General features: G+C 47.6%; 1 protein-coding gene across 1 annotated transcript; it reads left to right on the top strand.

Moving 5' to 3' along the window:
• The first annotated feature begins 3,665 nt into the window (after positions 1–3,665).
• Siglecl1 (SIGLEC family like 1) lies at positions 3,666–6,170 on the top strand. The gene is made up of 4 exons (XM_074057362.1): positions 3,666–3,906; positions 4,522–4,806; positions 5,654–5,935; positions 6,064–6,170. The coding sequence occupies exons 1-4, from the start codon at positions 3,666–3,668 to the stop codon at positions 6,168–6,170; spliced, it is 915 nt and encodes a 304-aa protein (XP_073913463.1).
• The last annotated feature ends 6,109 nt before the right edge of the window (positions 6,171–12,279 follow it).

The raw sequence follows: 12,279 nt of genomic DNA, 5'->3' as shown, positions 1-12,279 counted from the left end.
GAATGTGAGCAGAGGAAAGAGTTGCAGAAAGAGAGTGGCCTGAAGAAATGCGTGGAGTATGTTTAAAAAGAGTGTGTGTTTCTCTCTGCCTCGGAGAAGTGTAGGGAGAGATCACTGAAGATACAGTGCAAATGTGGGTCAAAGTCACAGAGAGGTTTGAATGCAAAACAGGGGAGTTTGGAATGACCCTGTCAGCCATAGAAATAGTGCTTGTTTCTCAAATGTCTTGCTTAAATACAATCCATTCTGTCCATACCTATAGCTCCATCTCACGCTCTATCATCTTTCTACTGGATGATGGCCTCCTCCTCTTCAGTGTAGACCTAAGGGGACATTTGCATCACCCAAACCTGTTCCTCCACAGTCTCAACCTTTCCATATCTTCCACAGCCTCCCCCATTGACTTGGGAGAGTCCAGGTTTCTCAGCCCTTGAAGTGGGGGAGGAGAGTGACTGCAAGTGAAAAGCCGAGGGAGGGAAGGGAAGAAAGGTGTGGTATTGGGGCTTCACGGAAGTGTGGGAACCATCCCTGTCCTTGAGGCTTTCCAGCATCTGGTCCCTTTGGTCTCCTGGTTCTCAAGATGACTCACAAGACTGTGGGTGTTTTCATTCTGAGTGAGGTTAGCCTGGCCCAAAAGACCAAAAATCATATGTTCTCCCTCATATGTGGACATTAGATCAAGGGCAAACACAACAAGGGGATTGGACTTTGAGCACATGATAAAGCGAGAGCACACAAGGGAGGGGTGAGGATAGGTAAGACACCTAAAAAATTAGCTAGCATTTGTTGCCCTTAACGCAGAGAAACTAAAGCAGATACCTTAAAAGCAACTGAGGCCAATAGGAAAAGGGGACCAGGTACTAGAGAAAAGGTTAGATCAAAAAGAATTAACCTAGAAGGTAACACACACGCACAGGAAATTAATGTGAGTCAACTCCCTGTAAAGCTATCCTTATCTCAACTAGCAAAAACACTTGTTTCTTCCTATTATTGCTTATACTCTCTCTACAACAAAATTAGAGATAAGGGCAAAATAGTTTCTGCTGGGTATTGAGGGAGTGGGAGGGAGAGGGAAGGGGCGGAGTGGGTGGTAAGGGAGGGGGTGGGGGCAGGGGGGAGAAATGACCCAAGCCTTGTATGCACGCACATATGAATAATAAAACAATAATAAAAAAAAAGACTGTGGGTGTTTGAGGAGATAAAGGCTTCCAGTAAACAGTGATGTTTTTCTGTCCCCACCCTATCTCTTCCACTGCCCTTGTCCTCCTCTGTTCCAGAACATTCAAGTCTGAGGCCACAGTCAGCAGCAGAATATGTCCTGCTCCTCTCTTGTCCCTGAGATCCTGTAGGGGCACATGGCACGACCATTGTTGTGTTTGGGTAAGTGGAATGAAAGAGGGTGAGGGTGTCTGAGGACAACAAGGAAGGACATGGGTGGGGGTTGAGGTTAGATGAAGTGAGGACATAAAAAATTACATTCCTGCCAGACTTGGTGAGACCCGTCTGTAATCCTGACACTCTCGAGGTTGAGGCTGGAGGATCAAGAGTTCAAGGCCAGCCAGAGCTATATAGTCTCATAGAGAAAGGAATTACATTCCCAATAAACAATAAACAACAAACATCGTCTGTGTGCATATTTTGTGATTGGCATTGTGGCCTACTATGTGCCTCATTTTGTTTACTCAACTATTCCCAAATGTTTAGTATCCCCATTTCAAAGATGAAGAGCTAAAACTCTGAGAGGTTCAGCAACTTGCCCAAAGCTACTAGAAACTGGGCTCAACTGCTGACTCCTAGCTCCCTTTTGGTGGCGTGTCCCTGCTATTCTAGAACATAATGGACCAGTGTATCCACACCTACTCTCAACATCACCACCTAGTGGTGGTTGTTAGAAAGTCACATCTTAGAGAAGAGAGTAGAGTGGTTGCCCAGAGCCCAGTGTGTTAGATCCCTGGCTGGGTTGACCTGGAGAAATGACTCAGAAATCTATGACCTGGGACCTGGACTTTAATCTCACAGAGCCTCAGTTTCCCCATGTCTAGAGGGTAATAATAACACAATTATGAGGCTGGTGGAGTGGCTTAAGTGGTAGAGCACCTGCCTAGCAAGCATGAGGCATTAAGTTCAAACCCCTGTACCACCAAAAATAAATAAATAAATAAGAATGATTTCAGCAAGTAGGAAGACACTGGGAAAGCTTTGAAAGTTCATGTAGGTTAGTATTACTGCCATCATGTTAGGATGCATCTTAGGAATCCACATAGAACTATACAGCCCATGAGTCCACCTGTTTTGTGTGCGTGCCTCTGTAGCTATCTTTCATTCTCACTCCATTACAGTGTTGGTATTGTAGACATTGCGCAAGACTCAGAAATAATGCAACACGGTGAAGGTCATAGATACAACTAATGCCAACAGCAAGGGTGACAACAAGGCCAGCAGAGAAGACTGGGGTGGTTCCACTTGGGAATTCCCAAGACCACCTACAGAACTCGGTGGAACTGTTACACTCATGGTGACAGAAAGCATACAGATTAAAATACGCAGAGTGAGGACAGCTGCAGTGACTCAGCACTATAATCTCAGCTACATGGGGTATAGAAATTGAGAGGATCAAGGTTCAAGGCCAGCCCAGCCAAAAAGTTATCGGGACCCCCCTCATATCAATCAATAAGCCAGGTATCGGTCATGTCTATAAATCAAGCTATGTAGGAGACCATAGGTTGGAGGATTGCATTCTGAAACCAGCCCTAGGCAAAAACTCAAGACCTTACCTGAAAAATAGCTAAGGCACAAAAGGGGTATGGCTGCAGTAGTAGAGCACCTGCCTAGCAAACAAGAGCCCTGAGTTCAAAACCAGTAGCACCTAAAAAGAAAAAGTTAGCAGAAGAAAGAGCACACAGGGCAGGGTCCAGGAGACACCAGGTGTATCCCTGAGAGCAGACAGCACTCAATTCTACAAGCAACAATGTGGGTGATGCACACATGGTATTCCCAAACTGGAAAGCTCGCCAAGCCTTAAGTGCAAGGGTTGTTTTTGGAGGGCTGTTGTTGTTTTGATGTTTTAAAACAGAGTCTTGCTAGGTAGCCCAGGCTGGCTTTGAACTTGTAATTCTCCTGCCTCAGCCTCCCAAGTACTGGAATTATAGGCATGAACCACCATGCCTGGCCTGAGTCAAAAGTTTTTATTGGGGGGTAGGGAGTCTGCTCACACAGGCATGACTAGCCTTAGTCTCCAACCCTTCCCAAGGTCAAGTTGATACCACATGTTCCCAGGACCTCACCACTGTGTTGGTGATACAGTGGTGAGCAGAGCTGCCTTCCATGGACCCCACCATAAATCACATTGTTGATTTAGGCTGCCTGCTGAAGCCCAATGCTCTAGATAAACCAAGGCTCTTAGCAAGAAGGACATTCCTAGGGCCCAGATGTTACTTTCCAGGAATTAGGCAAGTGCCAAGCCTTTCTTGGGTGAGATTAGTCCTTTTAATGCACAGGAGAGAGCCTGAAAACTCAAGGTGTCTGTTTTTTACCTTAGATCTCTCCCCACAGGGTTGCTGTCTCATGTTTTGATGGAAGTCAAGAAGATAACAGGGGAAGAGGGGCTATGTACAAGATTCCCATGTGTATTCGAATTGTCCAAAGATTCCTCCAGCAGTTCCAAGATGACCGACTATAAGCTCAATGAAAATATCGACTTCCCTGCAGCTACAAACAAACCCACTGCTACCATGGATGATAACACCAAGGATGGACTCCACCTTATTGGGAGTCTTGAGGAAAAAGACTGTACCCTGCTGATCCACAATATTCTCCAAAGGGACAACGTGACATACTTATTCTATGCAGATCAAGGAAGGAAAAACAGTGTGTTCCCGAGGGACACCATTGAACTGTCTGTGTCAGGTGACATCCAGTCGCATGCAATAATTTGCAAAGAAGGAAATTCAGAGGGGGTTTCTGACTATTGTGTGGTCTTTACTTCACCAGACATGGGCTTTATAAAACCATAGGTATTTAATTTCTGCAATACTGCATTGAGGCAGGTGCATTTGGTGACTTTATTTTTCTAAACAGAACTGGCAAAGGGAGGGGATTGTCCAGCTGCATCCAGCCAGTAAGAGGTAGAAATGATCACAGCTCCTCCTGGGAAGGGAAGAGGCAGAACCAAAGGGCAGAGGTGGGCTGGAGAGAAGGAGACCGAGTAGGAGCTAACACAGGGAACTGTAGTCTGAAGGGCAGGTGAGGAAGCCCAAGCAATGCAGATCCTCACAACACATGCTCACCCTCAGCCTTGAAAGTCCAGAGTTCAAGTTCAGGTTTTCATCTTGCCTGAGTCTCTTCAGTTTGCTCAGCTGGACAACGGGGTGTGCCCCTTCCACACAGAGAACAGAAATCTATGGGGAAGAACACCCAGGTTCCATAAGATTAATGGGGAGGTGGGGGGGGGAGGTCCAAATGAAAACACTGTTCACCAGTGAAGTAACCTAGAGTGCGATCCATTTCCTCCCTCTCCTCCAGACCTGATCCAAAAACCAGAGCTCCACATCCCAGAGATGCCTGTGGCTGGAGAGCCTGAGATCTTGACCTGCTCCATCCAAGGCACCTGCAAAGAAGCCAAACCCCTCTTCCTCTCCTGGAAGGGGACAGCCATGACCTCCAACACCACTGTGTCCAGTGACTCCTCCTCCTCCAGGCTGCACTTCACCCCAAACTCAGAGGACCAGGACACCACCCTCCAATGTCACTTGAACTTCTCCCTGGCTACCTTGACCAATAGTAACATGGTCAAGCTCCAAGTGGTCTGTGAGTGCTAGTGAACCTGGACAGGGTGTAGAGTCTGGGGGAAATGGTGGGCCCAAGAGAAAGCCTGGTGGGAACCAGCTGGAGGGGGGAGGTTGAGAAGGGGGGGTCAATGCAATTGAAGTACTTCAGGTGACAGAGTGGCTCAAGCAGTAAGAGCACCTGCCTAGCAAGCATGAAGCCCTAAAAAAAAATTGAAGTACCTCATACACGTTTGAAAAGAGAATTATGGAATGCCTTAAAAATTATTTATAGCCAGGCGCTGATGGTTCACACTTATGATCCTAGCTACTCGAGAGGCAGAGATCAGGAGGACTGCAGTTCAAAGCCATCCCAAGCAAATAGTTCTCAAAGCCCTATCTTGAAAATACCCAACACACAGAAAAGGGGGACTGGAGGAGTGACTCAAGAGGTAGAGCACCTGCCTAGCAAGCGTGAGGCCCTGAGTTCAAACCCTGAGTTCAAAAAATTTGTTTATAAAGGAGGATGTGGGTAACAGAGGGGGGTGAGTTTGATCAAAGTACACTATATGCATGTATGGAAATATCACAAGGGAACCCTTTTGTATAATTAATATGTACTAATACAAAACAGAGAGAGGCAAGAGAAAAGAAAGACCTGAGTAACGGTCACAGCACCAAGAGGCCAGAGGTAAGAGCTGAGCCCGACTCTAGGACAGAGAGGAGAAAGGATGACAGGGAACTTCTCTGAGTCCCGGCTTCTCACCTCTGGCCTTCTGGAAAGTGTCTCTGAAGCTCCTTGTGAATCACAAATAAGGAGAAGTTTGTGCTCGGAGGAAGTGAAGGAACATGGGAATGCCTTGATGACTCATGACCCTCCCTGTCCACAGCACCTGCCAGGCTGCTCAACGCCTCTTGTTCCTTGGAGAAGACACTACAGTGCAGCTGCTCCTTCCATGGGGTCCCCACACCTTCTGTGCAGTGGTGGATGGGAGGTGTCCTTGTGGGTGTGAACAGCATGGATCACATCCTGCAGGTGACGTCCACCACACTGGCCCCCTGGGCCAATAGCACCATCCACCTCCTGGGGCAGCCAGACATAGCTATGAGACTTCACTGTGAGGGGAAGAACCAATATGGAATCCATGCTTCCAGAATCTTCCTGATACCAGGTGAATAGACAGAGGCCTAGTGACTGGGGTAGAATGGCGACACCTGGGGCCAGAAGGAAAGGGTAGTGCTGTAGCTCAGACTTCAAAGCCTTAGGAGGAAAACCACTCTCGCCTCCCTCTGGTTGCAGATAAGAATTCACTTTCCAGTGTGTTCCTGAGAGGGCTGGTCCAGGGTGTTGTGTACGGAGCCATTGCCTCTGCATTGCTTTTCTTCTTCCTTGTACTCCTTGCATGAGTATCAAAGTCCAAATTCATCAGCAAGACTTTCCTGAAGCCTGCTGCCTTTATTTTATGCTGTTCTTTTTTTTTTTCTTGCAGTACTGGGGTTTGAACTCAGGGCCTACACCTTGAGTCACTCTACCAGCCCTTTTTTGTGAAGGGTGTCTTTGAGATAGGGACTCATGAACCGTTTACCTGGGGAGGCTTTGAACTGCAATCCTCCTGAGTAGCTAGGATTACAGGCAAGAGCCACCAGTGCCCAGCCTTGTCTGCTTTCTTGAAATGGACTTTTATACCATTAACTTTCATCCGTTCTTTACTTGCATTTAAGGCTATAAATTTCCCTCTGCATGCAACTTTAACTGCATCTCACAGATGTTATTGAAGTATTTTATTACCATGTAGTTAAAACATTTCTAATAACCATTATGATTTTTTTGACCTATGGGGTTTGTTGTTGTTGTTGTTTGATTGTTTGGACCAAGGTTTGAACTCAGGGCTTTGCACTTGCAAAGCAGGCACTTTACATCTTGAGACACACCTCCAGTCCATTTTGCTCTGGTTATTTTGGAGATGGAGTCTTGCAAATTATTTGCCCAGGCTAGCCTTGATCTCAGCCTCCCAAGTAGCTAGGATTACAGGGGTAATCCTTGTTTTTTTTAGGTTCATAAATATTTCCTAAAAATCCTCCTTTGAGCTTCTAACTTAAATCTAATAAGATCTGAAAATATACTAGCACGTGTTGAATATGGTTTAAAATGTATATATATGGTTTTTATCATTGATCATAGTATCTAAATCTTCTCTATTTGCCTGCTCACGGGAAAGAAAGAAAGATGTGCTTGGCATAGTGATACATGCCTGTAATATCAGCACCTGGAAGGCAGCGGCAAGAGGATTGCACGTTCAAAGCCTGCCTGAGCTAAATAGTGAGACCCTGTCTCAAAAGAAAAAGGCAAAGAAAAAAAATGAGGAGGAGGAACATGTGTTTTGAAATATCCCATGATAGTGGTGGATTTTTCTGTTTCTTCTTGAAATTTTGTCAGAGTCTTGCTTTATGTGTTATCTTTTGTCACTGGACCACTTAAACCAAACCTCTTGATAACCAGCAGACACAACCCAGTCAAGGGCGGCCAGCCCTCAGTTTGTGCATTGACTCTGATTTTCAGTTCCTGCCTTCTTCCCAACCTCGGCCCATTTTCTCCTGGGGAGTCTTGCCATCAGCATTTGCAGGGTTTTTCAACAGGAAATAGAGGTTTGGTTCCCATTCTCTCAATGCAAAATGAAGCCATGAGAGCCGGTTCATCTGGGAAGGGACAGGGTCAAGTGAACATCTCTAAAAGCTGACTCCAGCTGCCTTGTGGTGGGGGGCTCATGATAGAGCCAGAAGGCAGCTGGGGGTGGATGGGAGAGTGAGTAGGCCCTTACAGTTGCCAGAGCAAGAGAGTAAGGAAACTGTCTATGTAATCCATGGTATGTTCAGACAACAGAATACTACACAGCCCTCAAAAAAGAGTGAGGAATCTCCCAATGTCCCGATATGCAGGTCTACGCCAGAAATATGAAAAGAAAGAAAGGTACAAAAAAAAGACCAGTCCCCAAACAAAAAATGTACATATTGAGACATTATAAGATTGCAAGAGAAGCCAAGAAATGACACACCAAACTAAAGGGCTGAGACTGTCCTGGGGATGCTGGGGGAATATGGGAGGTCTGTGAGCCAGGGAGATGAAGGGCCATGTAGGGGCCCTATAGGGGATGGACTGGAGGCTGGGAGGCCAGCAAAGAGACTAGGAAAAGAAGGCCCAGTCCACAAGAGTCGATTTGTATCCCCCTTTAATAGGGGAATGGGCTGGGGCTGGCCACAGAACCAGCAAGGGGAAGGAGCCAGACCTTCTGGTCCCAGCCCAGTGCTCCCTCTGGTAATATTAGGGGGACTGGGAGGACATAAGAGGAGTTTAGAACTGAGCACAGCATTCATCACAGGCCTCCTTGCTTTAGGAAGAAGATGCTTACATGGTGGGAGGAAAATCAAATTTCTAAGACCAAAGAAGCCCTGAGCCTCAAGATGCCAGTTACCGACAGAGCCAGAAGTGCCCATGGAGTCAAGCGTCAACCCCACCATTCTGACCTGGAAGTGAGTTCCTGGGGCCTGTCTAAGCTCAGGGGTCCACCAGCAGGGCTGCAGGCCAGGCCCACCTGCCACTCGGCTGAACCGCCAGGGGGCACTCACTAAGAACAGATTCCCAGCTCAGCCACCCGCAGTCACCTCTGACCTCTAATTCCAGAGCAAACTTTCCAGCCCCTTCCCAGGATCACTGGCAGGATGAATGGCAGGTTCTTGGTCTCTCTGAAGAAAGAATTCAGGGCTGGATGCACAGAGGAGTTTAACTGAGTGAGGTTTACTGAAGCAAAAGTGAAATACACTCTCAAGTTAGGAGGAGAGTTGGCATCCTGACCAAGCAGCCCAGAGCACTGAACCGCAGGTCTTACGTTGGTTTTATGTCCGTGATTGTGGAACTTTCTTAAGAAACATGAGGTCTTTCCAGGAAGCAGGGGACAGGAGTGACTTTACCTAATAAGGAACCCTCAGAACCAAGATGGCGATTCGAGGTGGGGTGCATGCATCAAACCACAACCCTCATGAGATGCAGATGAGGCCTCAGATAACCCTTAGGTTCAGGAAAGTCCTAGCTGGGGACCCTTAGCTGCTGTACCAAGATGTAGATGAACTGTAACACGAGGTGGTTTGTAAAGCAGGACGTTTGGCAAAACATGCCAGGATATGGAATTGCGCCTGTTCTTTGTCTTTTATTTTATTTTTTTATTCCTTTTCTGCCTGCCTACTCCATCTCAGAAGGGTTGGTTCTTCTTTTTTTTTTTCTCTTTCTTTTTTTTGTGGTACTGGAGATGGAACCCAGGGTCTCATGCTTGTTAGGCAAGTGCTCTACCACTTAAGCTTCAGCCCATCCTGGGGCTGGATCTTAACTAGATGTCTTTCTGGGTTTGCTCATTATTCGCACTGAGGTCTGGTGAAGCAAGAGAGCTCTGCACTGCCATGGTGAGGACCCTCTGGGGTGTCAGGCCCAGCTTCTGCTCCACCGGGGAGCTCACTTGGATACAGACTCCCAGCTGCTCAGCTGAAAGATGACAGTATATTTCAGAGGGGTGCTGCATTAGTCTACTGGGACTGCCATGAGGAAGTACCACAGACTGGGTAGCTCCAGACACCAGAAACTTATTTTCTTAGAATTCTGGAGACCAGAATCCAAGGTCAAGGTGTTGGTAAATCTGGTTTATTCTAAGGCCTTTCCCTTGGCCTGCAGAGGGCTGTCTCCTCCCTGTGCTCACATGGTCTTCCTTCTGTGTTTATGTTCTGATTGCTTCTTTAAAAAACAAACAAACAAAAAAAAACAACTAAGGTTTGGATTCAGGGCCTCCTGCTTACTAGGCAGGCATCTACCACTTAAACTACACTCCCAGCCCTGTTGTTTATATTTTGTTTTTGAGGCAGGGTCCTGTTAACTTTTCCTGGGTTGTCTTAGAACTTGTGATCCTCCTGCCTCCACCTCCTGAGTAGCTGGGACTCACAGCTCTGATCTCATTTTAATTTGGTCACCTTTGTAAAGATCCTACCTCCAGATACATTCACAGTCTAAAGTGGTGGGGGTTGATTGCACTATAGAAATGGGTAGGGGAACAATTCAACCCATAGCAGAGGGTTAAGGGGCTAGTCAGGAGCTATGTGTGGGAGGCCCAGAGCTGAGAAGGGCTTCCCAAGGCAGAGGATCAGCAGCATCTGTTTGTCCCCCAGTGCAGGCTCTGGAGAGAGAAAGGAGAGAGTAAAATGTGAGTCCAGATGAATCGTGCTGCACGTGCGGCTCCACCGGCCCAGTCCGACCTGCACAGACCTGCAGAGCATAAGTGAGGACTCCGCCTTAGACTCTAGATCCCGAGACCTGCTGCCTGGCTCTCACCCACGTGCTGGACAAGTACACCCCTCCTCAGGCCTCCCCTGTGCCAGGCCCTGGGCTGGGGACACAGACAGGAGTCAGACCTAGGTCCTGCCCATAGGAACTCCAGTTTGCCACAGACCTGCATGGCTAAGGTGTTATTTGGGGTGGCAGGTGGGCAGTATTGAGGGGCAGAGGGCTTGGCCTCACCTGGGAAATCCTGGCAGTGCCACCAGAGCTGGACAGGGAGGAGCAACGGAGTTCTCAGGCACAGGAGTGAGGCTCAGAACCTTCTAGCAAGGGCCGGGCCAGCAGTCTTTCTGAGACAGGGCAGATAACAGTGAGAAACAGAGCATCCAGACAAGCTACCCTTCTGTGTGTGTGGCAAGGGCACCTGCAATCTACTCATGGCAAAATTCCTATATATAATAAAATATTGTTGACTAGAGTCCTCGTGTTCAATGTTAGCTCTCTAGACGGGTTCATCCTCTGACCTTTGACCTATATCTCCCCACTTCTTCCTCACCCCTGTCCTCCACCCCTGGTAGTCTCTGCTTTGTTATTCTCTATTTCTGAGTGTCTGATCTTTTTTATTGTTTACTAGATTGTATATGTAAGTGAAATCATGCAGCATTTGTCTTTCTGTGTCTGGCTTACTTCACTTAGGGTAGAGTCCCCAGGGTTCACCCATGTTGTCACAAATGGCAGGATCACTTCCTTCTTTAGGGCTCTATAGAATTCCACATGTGTGGGTGTACAAATGTGCACATGGTCTGCTTTATGGCCTTTCTCTTGCCATTCTTCACTCTTCTATTCCTTCATTCACTCGTTTAGCAAACATTTCCCCCATGGCCCTGGGTGCCACACTGTGCTGGGCACTGCAGAGACACCAGGCTGAAACAGGCCAATGCCTGTCCAAACTAGGACACAATGGGTGTGGGGTGGGGCCCAATGGCCCATCAGAGGAGGGTACTTGTGCTGGTCACTTCTGGCTCCTGGGGACTCCTCTTGTGGGCTGAAGACAAGTCCACGTTCCCAGAGTTAAGTCCTCATCCAGGCAGTGAAGTAGATGCAGGGGTTAGGGGAGAGGCAAGTAACTCTGTGCCCCACTGTTCCTTCAGGAGACAGTGTGGGCAACGGTGACCTTGGTGCTTGCTCACTGGAACTGAGTGTTTTCTAGACCCTCAATCACTTGGAGTTGGTAGAGTGATCGTGCCCATGTACAGAGGAGGAGACTGAGGCCCAAGTGGTTACAAAGGTGTCTTTACTCACAAGGAAGCTGAAGTTCAGAAAGCCAGGGTCCTAAGCCAGTTGTGATGATGAATGCACTCAAGAGACTGAGGCAGCAGGATTCAAATCTGAGGCTAGCCTGGGTTTTATATATATATATATATATATATATATATATATATATATAGTAAGACCCTGTCTTAATCAAAAAGGGAAGGAGAGAGGTGAGAGAGAGAAAAACAGGAGGGAGAGGAGAGAAGGGGAGGAGATAATCCTTCCCAGGGCCCCAGCATGAGGGAGAGCCAGACCTGGAGGTTTCTGGGAGCCATGCCCATCACCCGCCCATGATGTTGTTCCTCCAGGGAAGGAGGGAGCACCTTTGCTTTGCTCTCACTTTGCTTTACATAAATAAACCTGCCCAACGCTCATACTGTCCCAGGAGCAGCAGCAGCACTCCCTGTGCTCAGCTGCCCCTGCTTCTCTGCACCCTAATAAACCTCTTGCTTCTCCTGCGTGCTTGTCTTGGTAAATTCTTTTGCCAACTGGTAGCACGGAAAAATCTCCAACACTTCCACTTGTATCCATCAGCGTTCCATCAAATGGGCTTCCTTGAGGGTCCAAAGAAGCTGCGAAAAGCTGCTTGTGTCTCCCCAGAATTCACTGTTGAAGCCTGGCCCCTAGGGCTTTGGGAAGTAATCAGGTCAGGAGGGTGGGACTTTCGTGATTGGAACTACCGACCTTGAAAGGCAGAGTTCAAGCCGGGTGTGGTGGTGCACACCTGTAGCCCCAGCTCTTGGGAGGCAGAGGCAGGAGGATCAGAGTTCAGGTCTGTCTCAAAAAAAAAAAAATGGAGTCCTCCCATTCCCTTTTTGTTATTGTTGCTTTTTGTTTTTCTTTTTGGGTTTTTTGGAGTTTTTTTGGGTTTGGTTTTGGTTTTGGGTT

This window comes from Castor canadensis, chromosome 16 (genome assembly GCF_047511655.1).
Source record: "Castor canadensis chromosome 16, mCasCan1.hap1v2, whole genome shotgun sequence".
NCBI lineage: Eukaryota > Metazoa > Chordata > Mammalia > Rodentia > Castoridae > Castor > Castor canadensis.
Note: the sequence above shows the minus strand (reverse complement) of the source record. Positions and strands in the feature narration are given on the sequence as shown.

Excerpts from the sequence above, each read along its gene's own strand:
- Siglecl1 (XM_074057362.1), top strand. The coding sequence starts at position 3,666 with ATGACCGACTATAAGCTCAATGAAAATATCGACTTCCCTGCAGCTACA. Across the intron at positions 3,907-4,521 it reads CATTGAACTGTCTGTGTCAG|ACCTGATCCAAAAACCAGAG; the intron begins GTGACATCCAGT and ends CCTCTCCTCCAG. Across the intron at positions 4,807-5,653 it reads GGTCAAGCTCCAAGTGGTCT|CACCTGCCAGGCTGCTCAAC; the intron begins GTGAGTGCTAGT and ends CCCTGTCCACAG.